The sequence below is a fragment of the Centruroides vittatus genome, unplaced genomic scaffold (assembly GCF_030686945.1).
Source record: "Centruroides vittatus isolate TY-2023 unplaced genomic scaffold, ASM3068694v2 contig_958, whole genome shotgun sequence".
Lineage (NCBI taxonomy): Eukaryota > Metazoa > Arthropoda > Arachnida > Scorpiones > Buthidae > Centruroides > Centruroides vittatus.
In genome coordinates, this window is record NW_027122637.1 from 894,756 (window position 1) to 906,442 (window position 11,687).

The following is an 11,687-nucleotide window of genomic DNA, read 5'->3' on the forward strand; positions in this document are numbered from 1 at the left end:
TTAAAATAAGGTCTTTGGTCTTTATTTTAATTATAAAAAAATTCTCCATCGGACGAAAATTCACTGATTTTTACGGAGGGTTGATTTAAGTTTGCTTTCTGATAATGATATGTTGAAATCATTGATGACATTTTCAAATTTGAAAGCATAAAGAATGGGACAAAGAGCATGGCTGCATTTGTAACACGGGAATATTCTGACGAACGAAAGCATCAAATTATCCACAAATTTTTCGATAAAAGTGTTGGAATCGATACATTAAGTAGCCGAAATAAATTTTGATTAAATTTATTTTTAATTATTTTAGATAAGTTGTGGATGGAGCAGTTCTGCATACGGTCGAAATATTTTAATTTTTCATATAATTAAACGACGCTGTTTCTCACCTGCAAAAATATTGTGAAAATCTAATTAAAGTCCATCCTAAAGACCTAGAAGTGATTTTAAGTCGCGAAATGGGGCCATTTTACTTATTTATTTGATCCTGTTGTCCCTAACCTCTAATGATCTTTAGCTAACTCTGATTTCTGATAATCCCTCCTTTCTATGTAATGACTCTCCATAGAACCATTTGAAAGATGAATTTTTTATACGCTAGTTCTTTACAACAGATAGAAGCTAAGCAATTAATTCTCAAATTGCATCGAATATTATCTTATTGATTTAAAAATATTTCTATTTAATTTTTTCGTTTCTTTCGTTTACTTGTTTTATAATTACTTTGCATTTATAACGAACTGCTAACAGAAATGAAACGGTAGTGTAGTGAACGGAATATTTGACACAGTCGGTCTATCTTCTAAACTTTATATCGGTAAGTGCCATATTTCCAACGTCACTTCGATGGCATGGAGTGTTCGAAGATTTTATTTCAGTTCTAGCAATTTATTAAACTTGTGGGTTGCACGCTACTTCGGGTTATCCGTATGAAAATATTGTAATTTAATTTAATATACATTCGGTTTCTAATTATAACTGTAACTAAATAATGTTTTTCTTGTCTCTTTTCCAAGAACATGCTCGGAAGATGTGGAATTTGAAGATCATCCCGAACTAAATGTGACTGAAAGGACCAAAGATGATTTAGGTATAGTATAAATCAAACTTAATTTCATTCGATTAAAATTATTCTTTATAAAATTTTACTTATAACTGAAACTTCATTTAAACTATTTAATTTCTGATAAATTGAGACGGTGAATAAAAAAACGGACTCACATTAGGAAGTTTTCGAGAAAATAGAAGATTTGTGTTTCAATTCACTAGCATTTTAATGTGCATCGCTTTATTAATGTGGATGTAGCCTACTACACAACCGGTAGGGCATGTAACTGAACGGTGAAAGTTTCTTAGAAGGTGGATTGATGATGCACAAATCCAAATTTGTTAGTAGACTAACTTATTTTTTGTAGTTTTGTGAGATATGCCGTTTTCCCACTCAATTTATCTAAGTAACAAGCATTTTCAAATAATCAGATTTTATTCGAGTTTGAGAATGACCAATGAAATTCGATTACAGAAATTAAACAAAAATTTTTCCACCCACCATTTTAACACCAGAAAAAAAGAACGTGTACTTCTCGCCCACACTCTTGATCTTTGTGGGTAGCGTAACAAATAATTTATTAAAACAGTAAGAACCTTCCTTTACGGATACCGATTATATCTTTTCCCACATGTCGCAGATTATGTTGTAACCATATAGACAATGGGAAAGTAGAGAGAGATTGGGCCTATATAGCGTACCAATGTAAAAGCGATGGTTCGGTTTTCGGTTCATAAATTCAAAATAAAATACTGTGTAATACTGTGTCTGAGACACAGTGTCTCTGACGATAAATGTAAAATGTAAAAGTTTGCATGTGACTCGTAATTGCTGTTAATGAATTAGAAATTAGTTTTTAAAATACTTTAAGGAATATTCACAGAAAAAATGACAAAATTCTGTGTTCCTCTCTTTTTTCCAAATCTTAAAACTTTTCTAAAAATGTAATACGTAAATTAATCTCAATGTAACTGACGGATTAGTTTTATTGCTTAGAAAAACTTTCTAAACCAAATTTGTAATTAAAATAATTTAAACATTTTACAACATCTTAATTACAAAATTTCACAAACAGGAATCTCATTGAAATATTGTATTAAATTATATATTAAAAGATATAAGTTAATTTCTATCTAAAATCATATCCCAAATAGAACTGCCTTAAGATATGGAAATAAAAAATTAAGCCCAGTTAAATTTATATTATATATTTACTAGCAGGTAGGCCCGGCGTTGCTCGGGCAAAAGTAACGATAGCGAAGATTGAGATTATTACGTTATAGTCACAAAAGAAAAAGAGTAATTTCATCAATGAACTAATATTTCTAAAGAAAGGTCGAATTTGAAAATCGAATGTTCTAATATTGTTCGATTTTCACGACGTGTTCTGATTATATCGTTCGATTTTCATCGAACGTTCTAAAGAAGAAAGATCGAGAAAAACCGAACTAATCTGTTTAAATTTGAAAATCGAATGTGTTCTAACATATTATTCTTTTTCTTTTTTCTTTTTTTTTATAGAGCCCGTAAATCTTGCCCGTCGCTTTCTCTTGTTGTCCATTGTTACTTAACACTTCCATTGTTGACACATCCATTGTTACTTAACACTATCATTGTTACTTAACACTTTGGTGCTTGAATTTGGTACCCTAACTGTGTACCAAATTTCAACTTTCAACTCCTAACCGTTTTAGCGAATATTAAGATCATTACGTTATAGTATATTTACTATATCTAGCTCATGGTAGTATATTTACTATATCTAGCTATTACTATATCTATATCATGGAGTGCCATAGTATAAATCATTTTGGATAGTATAAATCAAACTTAATTTCATTCGATTAAAATTATTCTAGATAGATTAGGTGTTAGATAGATAGAATAGATTTAGGTGTTTTTATTGGTTTTCACAGAATGCAAGAATTGGGTCTCCTTGTTTCCAGACTAATTACAGAATTTTTAGATAGGTCTAAAAGTATGTTCGATTTCCCACAAAAACGAAAAAAAAAAAACTGCATCTGCGTCTTGCACGTCGCTTTCTCTTAACACTTCCATTGTTACGTAACACTTCCATCGTTGATGGAAGTGTTAAGACTTAATCTTGTCCCTCTTCCCCGTGGGTATGTATTTCGAAAAATCCCTTCTTAGTGTGCGTTCTCGTGACATACCCTAACTGTGTACCAAATTTCAACTTTCAACTCCTAACCGTTTGGACACGTCTCGATAACGTATATAGAAGCTTTAATCTCGTCCCTCACCCCGTGAGGAGGAATTTCGAAAAATCCCTTCTTAGTGTGCGTTCTCGTGACATACCCTAACTGTGTACCAAATTTCAACTTTCAACTCCTAACCGTTTGGACACGTCTCGATAACTTATATAGATAGTTTAATTCGTCCTCACACCGTGAGGAGTAATTATCGGTTAAACATCCCTTCTTAGTGTGCGTTCTCGTGACATACTCTAACTGTGTACCAAATTTCAAACTTTCAACTCTAACAGTTTGGTGCTCTGTCAGGATTTTCTATTATTATTATGTTGGGTTAAGTGAGATATACTCGGTTAACACCGGTGGCTGTGTACTATGCCGGACCAAAGTCAAGGCATAGTAACCAAAACAGAAATTAAAGAAGTGTATCAGTGTGTGTGTCTGTATTCAGGAATTTTCTCACAATATGACATGTATTCAATATAGTGGCCTTCTGTAGTGTGATGTATGTGTTTCTATTCAATTCTAATGTGCCCAGGCTTTTGTGTAGTGTGTGTGGTATGACACCTGTAGAAGAGAGAACGACAGGTACAATAAGCACCCTATCCATCCTCCACAGATGCCTTATTTCCTGGGCGAGTTCTGTGTACTTGCTAATTTTTTCAGTGCATGCGTTTTGTATATTGTGAGTGTTTGGAATGGATATGTCTATAATGTATGTGATTTTATTGTGTTTGTCAATGAGTGTGATGTCTGGTCTGTTGTGGTAAATTGTTTTATCTGTGATTATGGCTCTGTCGTAGTACATTTTGTGCGTGTTGTTTTCCAATACTGTCTGTGGAATGTATTTGTAATATGGTTCGTGGATGTCTACTAATTTGTGTTTCTTTACAAGCTCTTGGTGTATTATATTTGCTACTTGATTATGTCTGTGTAGATAATCTGTCTGTGCCAAGAGCTTGCAACCAGAGGTGATGTGTTGTATAGTTTCTGGCATGATGTGACATTTTCTGCATGTGTCATTTGTGAGTGTTGCATCTTTGAGTATGTGTTTTCTGTAGTTTTTAGTATTTATGACCTGATCCTGTATGGCGATCATGAATCCTTCCGTCTCCCCAAAGAGGAATCCCCGAGCTAACCAGCTGTTTGACGCAGTTTTGTCAACAAAATCCTGGGCCAGATCATAAGGATGCCTGCCATGGAGTGCCTTTCGAGCCCACGATTGCTTAATGGTGTCTATGCTTTTTATATGTTCTGTTGTGTCCATATGATGTGAGTGTAAGTTTAATGGTGTGTTATTCGAGTCTGCTAGAGTTACTGCTTTATGTAATTGTGATGTTTCTTGTTTTTTGTAGAAAAACTCTCGCAGTGACTGTATTTGTTTGTAGTGAAGGTTAACTATGTCAATCAGGCCACGTCCGCCATCTTTACGTGGAAGGGTTAATATGACCAATTTTATTAATTCCATTTCCCAAGGAAATGGAATTAATAAAATTATGAAAGTATAGCATCTTTTCGTTCTTTTTTTGTCTTCTTAACTCACTCGAAGTCGGATTTTAAAGAGTAGCTTTTTACTTGGATTTTAATTTAAAGTTTTTAGAATTGAAATTTTACCGATCCCATTGGTTTTTTAAATTTTTTGAATAGTTAATCTTTCTGTGGCGGATTTAGGATGATGATGTTTATGTTTAGTAAGTGTTGTTCTTGTTTTCCTTTGGAGTTGCTCAAGATCTGTGTGAGTCCAATGTATAACTCCAAAAGAATATGTGAGTACTGGGATGACATATGTGTTTATTGCTTTAACTGTGTGTTTTGCATTTAACTGTGTTCTGAGAATAGCATTTAACCTACTTTGGTATTCTTTAATTAATCTTTGCTTTATTTGTGTATGTTCTGTTAGTTTGGCCTGTTGGAATCCTAAATACTTGTAGAACTCGCCCTCTTCCATGGATTCAATAACGTCTCCATTTCCAAGTGCAAAATCTTCTTTCTTCAGGATTCCTTTTTCTATGTGAACTGTTTTGCATTTATCTAGGCCAAATTCCATTTGTATGTCCTTGGTGTATGAGTGTGTGATTTGTAGGAGTTGATGAAGTTGTTTTTGTGTGGATGCATAAAGTTTTATGTCATCCATGTACATGAGATGTGACAGTGTAAACTGTGTTGTTTTTTCATGTCTGATATTGTAACCATATTGCGTGTTGTTTAACATGTTGGATAATGGGTTCAGGGCTAAGCAGAACCAGAGAGGACTCAAGGAATCTCCTTGAAAAATTCCTCGCCTAATAAAAATTTGGTTTGTTTGTATGGAAGTGTTACTAACCCTGAGATGTAGTGTTGTTCTCCAGTGCTGCATAGTGTTTTGAAAGAATGCAATGAGTGATGGATGTATTTTGTACATATGTAGAATATGTAGCAGCCAACTGTGTGGAACACTGTCGAATGCTTTTCTGTAGTCTATATAAGCCATGTGTATGTTTCTGTGTTGTTTGTGTGCTTGCCGTAGAATGACTGAATCTATGAGTAACTGTTCTTTGCATCCCTTGTGATTTCTACGGCAACCTTTTTGTTGTTCTGTTAGAATGTCGTGTTCTTCAATATGTTTGTATATTTTGTTTGCGATACAGGATGTCAATAATTTGTACAGTGTTGGAAGACATGTAATTGGTCTGTATTGTGTGGGGTCTGTGGTATTGTTGTTTTTAGGTTTCATGTAGGTGATGCCCTGAGTAAGAAAATTTGGCATGTCTTGTGGATTGATGATGATGTGTGTTAGGTGTTTAGCTAGTTCCTGGTGCAGTGATGTAAACTTTTTGTACCAGAAATTGTGAATGTTGTCTACACCAGGTGTCTTCCAGTTGTGTGTTCTGTTAACAGTGTATTGGAAATCATGTATGTTTATTTCAGCACAGGGCATAGTTGGTATGTTGTGCAAGTTTCTGTTCTCCTCCTCGATCCAGCCTGCATCAGCATTGTGCGTGACAGCACTGGACCAAAGAGAAGACCAATATGTTGTGAGTTCTTCTTCTGTTGGTGTGCCACTGTGCTGTGTATCAGTGTTTGCTTTGTTATTAATTTGTCTGTAAAAGAGTTTTTCATTGTTTGTAAATAATTTATTTTGTTGTTTTCGTAGTGTACATGTTTTGTATCGTTTGAGTCTACGTGCTTTGGCAGCAAGTTTTTGTTTTAGTGTATCAATGTATTCTGTAATGTGTGTGTTGTGATGTTCATGTTTTGTGTGTGTTTTTATTTTCTTGAAAATGTTTTTGAGCTGTTTCCTTAATTTGGGTGTTATGTTGCTTTTAGTGTATTGTGTCAGCCTGCCTAATTGCTGTCTAATGTCATTTATTTGTGTTTCTATTCTTCTCTGCCAGGCAGGCTTGTGATAGTATTGTGTTTTCTGTGTATTTGTCTGTGACTGTACTTTCAGTCCATGGTGTGTCACTACTGTGACTGCCCCAGCATAAACTAATGTATGAATGTCTGCGAGTGTAGAAATTGAATGAATGTAGTGTGGTATTAAGTGAGTGTTTACATAATTTAGTGTTTTTCCTACTTCCTTTGACATGTTTATTTTTGGTATTCGTGGTCGTTGTGTGGGATCTGTGCCTGTATATTTAGTGAGTGTTTCCTGAAATATAGGTGAGAGCGTATTAACTAAATCCATGTCTATGTTATCAGTGATGGATGAGGAAGTGTCTGTAGTATCATTAGTGGTAATTGTTGTATGTGTGTTATTATCAATGCTTGTTGCTGGATTATCCTGACAGGTTACATGATCTTCATTAATGTTAGATGTTTCTGTCTGTTGATGTATTTGATCAGCAACCTGTTGTTTGATAAGTTCAAGTGTTGTTTGTGGAATAAGGTTGTTGTGTATAATTGTTCTTTTTTGATCAACAACCCTTTGTTCAGTGACAGTGAGGTGAGGATATTGTTGTGTGAATTTATGGTGTAGTTGTTGTCTGTATGCTGTCATGTTTGTTTCAAGTTTTGTGATTGTGTAGTAAGTACGGATGATAAACTCGTTCATTTCTACTGTCCATTTCATCCGTTGGCGTGGTTTTCCAGCCTTTGTGGTCTGTGGATGCATTGCCACAGAAACACCAAGGCTGGGTTGGTTCCTCACATCTGTTGAGGGCATTGCAGTAGCCATGCTTGGGCCGGTGCTGCTTTCGCCACCGGTAACCAAGGGAGACTGTGGCCTATTTTTCGAACGTGAGCCTCTGCCTAACTCACGAACGCGGACCTTGTTAACCCGGGCGACGTCCGAGCCGGTATCACACTTTGATCTAGTTATTACCATAATAAATATCTCCACAGAATGTGGGTGTGGTCACTCTTAGCTTCATTTCTCCCCATAGACCTTACTGGCATGGGTGTCCCTACCAGGAGCTTATGCTCCAGCCTGCATTGCCCTATGGATCAGTAAAATTACTGGGCTCTCCCACCACGACCAGGTGGTGACCACGGGAGAGTTATTATTATTATTATTATCATCATCATCAACTCGTCTCGATTAAATATTATATAGATTTAATAATAAGAATATTTTTATTATGAATAATATTTTCAATTACTCTTTGTTATATTAATATATTATACTAATAATAAACGATGAGTCAGTGTATTTAATTGTAACATATTTTTAAATGTTTAAAAGTGTTTAATTATTACGAAGTTTGGAAAATATCAAAATTGATTAATTAAAATTCAAAACTGCTTTTTCAATTTAATAGTATAATTATAGCAATAAATAAGAACATTTTGTGTGCCGACTTTTACATAAATTTAAAAAAATTGTTAAAAATATAGTTTTAAAAATAGTTTTGACATAGGCTAAACATGTTTTTATTTATTTCGTAATTTTTGTCCATTTAAACCTCTTTATTATTTAAAAAATTATGAAAATCGTAAGATGATTTTAAAACTTTCATGCACTCTTCGGTCCTATTATGCAATATTACATAACGAGGCTGGAGAAAGGACAGTGCTTTTAATGAATATTTATAAGTTTTTTTTTTCCTGTTTTAAATTGCATTTTAAAATAATAATTTCGACAGACAGTGGATTTTCTACACTTCGAGATTTTTCCGAAGAACAGGAAGAAGGAATAAACCACAATTCTATGATAATAAATCAATTGCAACATTCACCGTTGACTAGAACGGAAACATTACCAACATCGGAAAAAATAGTTCATTGTGATGTACGAAGAATAAAAGTAAGATATCAAATTCAAAATTATTGTTTTTAATAAGTTTTTCAGTAATTGCAATATCTGTGAATAAGTTACCTTATCGTATAGTTAAGTCATTGCAATGAGGGGGAATATATGAATGTTTCGCTTTATTTTATTCCATTTAATTCTTTATTTTTATTTGAACTTTTTCTGTGGCATGCAGATTTTTGTATTCCATAGATTTTTATATAGAAAATAGAAAATAAATCCTATAATTTATTTAAAATGTGAAATTATATCGTTACCGCATTTTATCGATTCAGTTTTGCATAACAGGAGACAAAATATATAGGCTATTATACATACCTATATACCTACATACATCATACACACATGTATATTCTTTTCATTTTACTACAGATAAATTATCAATTTCTGGAGACAATAAAAATCTAGATACTGTACAACTTTACCGTATTTCGGTAGAAAATGAAATATCTATAAATTTCGTTAAATAATTATTTCGACGATATAAATTAGTTATTCAACATTAAGAAAATACATATAATATTAATATAGTTAGATATTTAAGTAAATAGATAATATATAAATATCATATCTTAAATTATATTGGAAGAACTTAAAACAAGACTTTCCAGTCATCGCATTAAAATATTACTAAATTTTTCATTTAAAATTATTATAAATGAAATGTAATTATCCGTAATATCTTTGTACATTTATCTCGCATTAGTAGCATCTCGAATAATATGAATGGTATGTAAAACATCTTTAAATGAATAATCACAATGACGTGTTTAATTCGTGTGTTTATTTTATTATATTGTCTCATAATATATGACTCGCAACAAAATAATATGAACAGGCTTAAATGATTACATTTTGAATGTAAGCCTATGTTAAGTTTGTATAGTTTATCTTCTTTCAGTGAAAGTTTCAATCGTTTTTGTTTAAATTACCTTTTTAGAGTTTGACAGATAACGAATCATCACTTTCAAGTCCATCATCCGAATGCAAATCAGAAGAAAAATTTCCTAGACGTAAAATTGCAGACATTAAACGCCAATTAGGTTTAGATCCAAATAAAGCTGGGTAAATTATCTGAAAAATGTTAAAATAGACAATAGTTTAAATATTACAATTATGATAATTTATGTTATACATTTTTCTATAATTAAGGAGACCGAGAAGTCTAACTCCTTCACCCGTTCCTTTACCAAGATCAACGTTGCAAACAACAAATAAAAAATTACGATCTTCATCGATGTCTTTGTATAATAAAAAGGAGACGGAGGAGGAAGTTGATAAAACGTCTATGCAAAAAGTCGCCGATGGAATTACAGACAGCGAAATAAAAAATACCTACGAAGCAACGGGTCCTCCAGAAAGAACTTATAAAATTGTTTTCATTGGTGATGCTGCTGTTGGAAAGTCTTCCTTTATTTTAAGATTAAGTAAAGGAATGTTCGTAGCGCATCTTAATTCCACTTTAGGTAAATTTATTTATAAATTATTATATTCAATTTTAGCTTAAACAAACAAGAATACATTTGAGTGTTACATACTCGAGAGAGAAAATTTTATGTATTAAATATGTTATGTGAAATAGTGAATGTATTATGTTAAATAAATTAAAAGTAATCTTGAAGATAAAATCTGAATAGTTTTGGTAGCTTAATAACTTGAAAAACTTAAAAATACGAATTAGTTCAATATGATTATGAATAGGCCTATTTAGAAATAAATATTATATAAGAAATAAAACAGTTGTTATTTGAATTTTAGGTGTAGATTTTCAAGTGAAGACATTGAAAATTGATGATAAAAATATTGCATTACAACTTTGGGATACTGCTGGTCAAGAACGGTAATTTATGTTTTGCAAATTATAAATAAAAGTTATGATGTTTATATTTCGGTATAAGTTATTATACAGTATTAACATTTATTCACTTTATTTTGTTACATCTCGCTCCTTAATTATTTGTTTATCAAAATTCACTTTTTTATAAAATTTATTGATGATAATTCTCTATGCTTTGTAGGTTTAGAAGTATAACCCAATCTTATTTTCGGAAAACAGACGGTGTCATGCTATTATACGACTGTACTAATGAATCGTCTTTCCTCAATGTTCGTCAATGGATGGAAGCCATTGATGTATGAATTGCTAATTTCTAATATAATAAATGCGTAGTTTTATTAAGTTCGATTTGTTTTCAACTATGTTTTAGAATATTAACAAATGTAAACATTTTTTAATTAACAATAACAATGAAGCGACCACTTTTATTATTTGTTTAAAAAATATGTAAATTAAATCTACTCTGAAATGATACGGTCGAACCTCCGATAACGGCCACCTCTAAACAGTGGGCATTTTTTAGGAATCCCTTTTTTTAAACAAAAATATATACAAAATAACCTCCAAACAAGACCACTTTTTATGTTTCCGCCAGTGGCCGTTGTTCAAAAGTTTGGTTGTATTTAGTTTTCTGTATATTTTTATATAACTTTAAAGTAGTAAAATTTATTTTTGTCTTTTGGCATATGAAACTTAACGCGCATATAAGTTAGAACGATAATGTTAATTAAGTCCATTATATTATTTGATGCCGCTATATCACCTAAATAGAATTAAGCAAACAGTTAACACACACAAAATATACGCCACATAAAATTAAAAGAATATAACTTTTAATATATCTATCGTTTTTATTTTACTTGAAACAAATTTAATTTTTCGTATGCATAAACTTTTATATTTAATTAAAATTCTATTCATAAAGGGAGGTTGATACTACTCATTCTGTTGTAGGTATCCTGTTTCTACAGAATGATGGCCAAACAAACGAGTGATTCCCGTGTGGTAATTCATGTTTCTCTTTAGAAGTTAATTGTACAAATAAATTGTTTGAAATAGAAAATACGAATAAGCTTGCTAAATATTATACATGCAAACGTAAACGAAATTTTATATGCTAATTAAGTATGTAATTTGTTCTAAAATATTTTGTACATACAAATCGCTTCCGTAAAACACTAATAGATCGTATCAAAAACTGATGTAACAATTACTTTGATAAAATTTTGATTAGATATTTTTCTAAATAAAATTACACCGAACATTACTATATTAGAAATGTTTTCTTTTAGAATAACGTTATATTTTTTGTTAGCATTATTAACAAATTTAAAATAACAAACGCAATTATTTCTAACACTATTT

The 11,687-nt window shown here is 31.9% G+C and overlaps 1 protein-coding gene across 5 annotated transcripts in view; it reads left to right on the forward strand.

Moving 5' to 3' along the window:
- Positions 1-11,687, forward strand: part of LOC136985316 (ras and EF-hand domain-containing protein homolog) — a 28,067-nt gene that overhangs the window by 14,081 nt on the left and 2,299 nt on the right. For 2 of the 5 annotated variants that reach the window (XM_067282569.1, XM_067282571.1), the window contains exons 10-16: positions 1,014-1,087; positions 8,319-8,479; positions 9,426-9,550; positions 9,632-9,951; positions 10,244-10,325; positions 10,504-10,618; positions 11,277-11,327. In XM_067282569.1, the coding sequence (XP_067138670.1) occupies positions 1,014-1,087; positions 8,319-8,479; positions 9,426-9,550; positions 9,632-9,951; positions 10,244-10,325; positions 10,504-10,618; positions 11,277-11,327 (928 nt within the window). The remainder of the gene's footprint in view (positions 1-1,013; positions 1,088-8,318; positions 8,480-9,425; positions 9,551-9,631; positions 9,952-10,243; positions 10,326-10,503; positions 10,619-11,276; positions 11,328-11,687) is intronic. The other 3 variants (XM_067282572.1, XM_067282573.1, XM_067282570.1) reach the window with 2 other exon arrangements.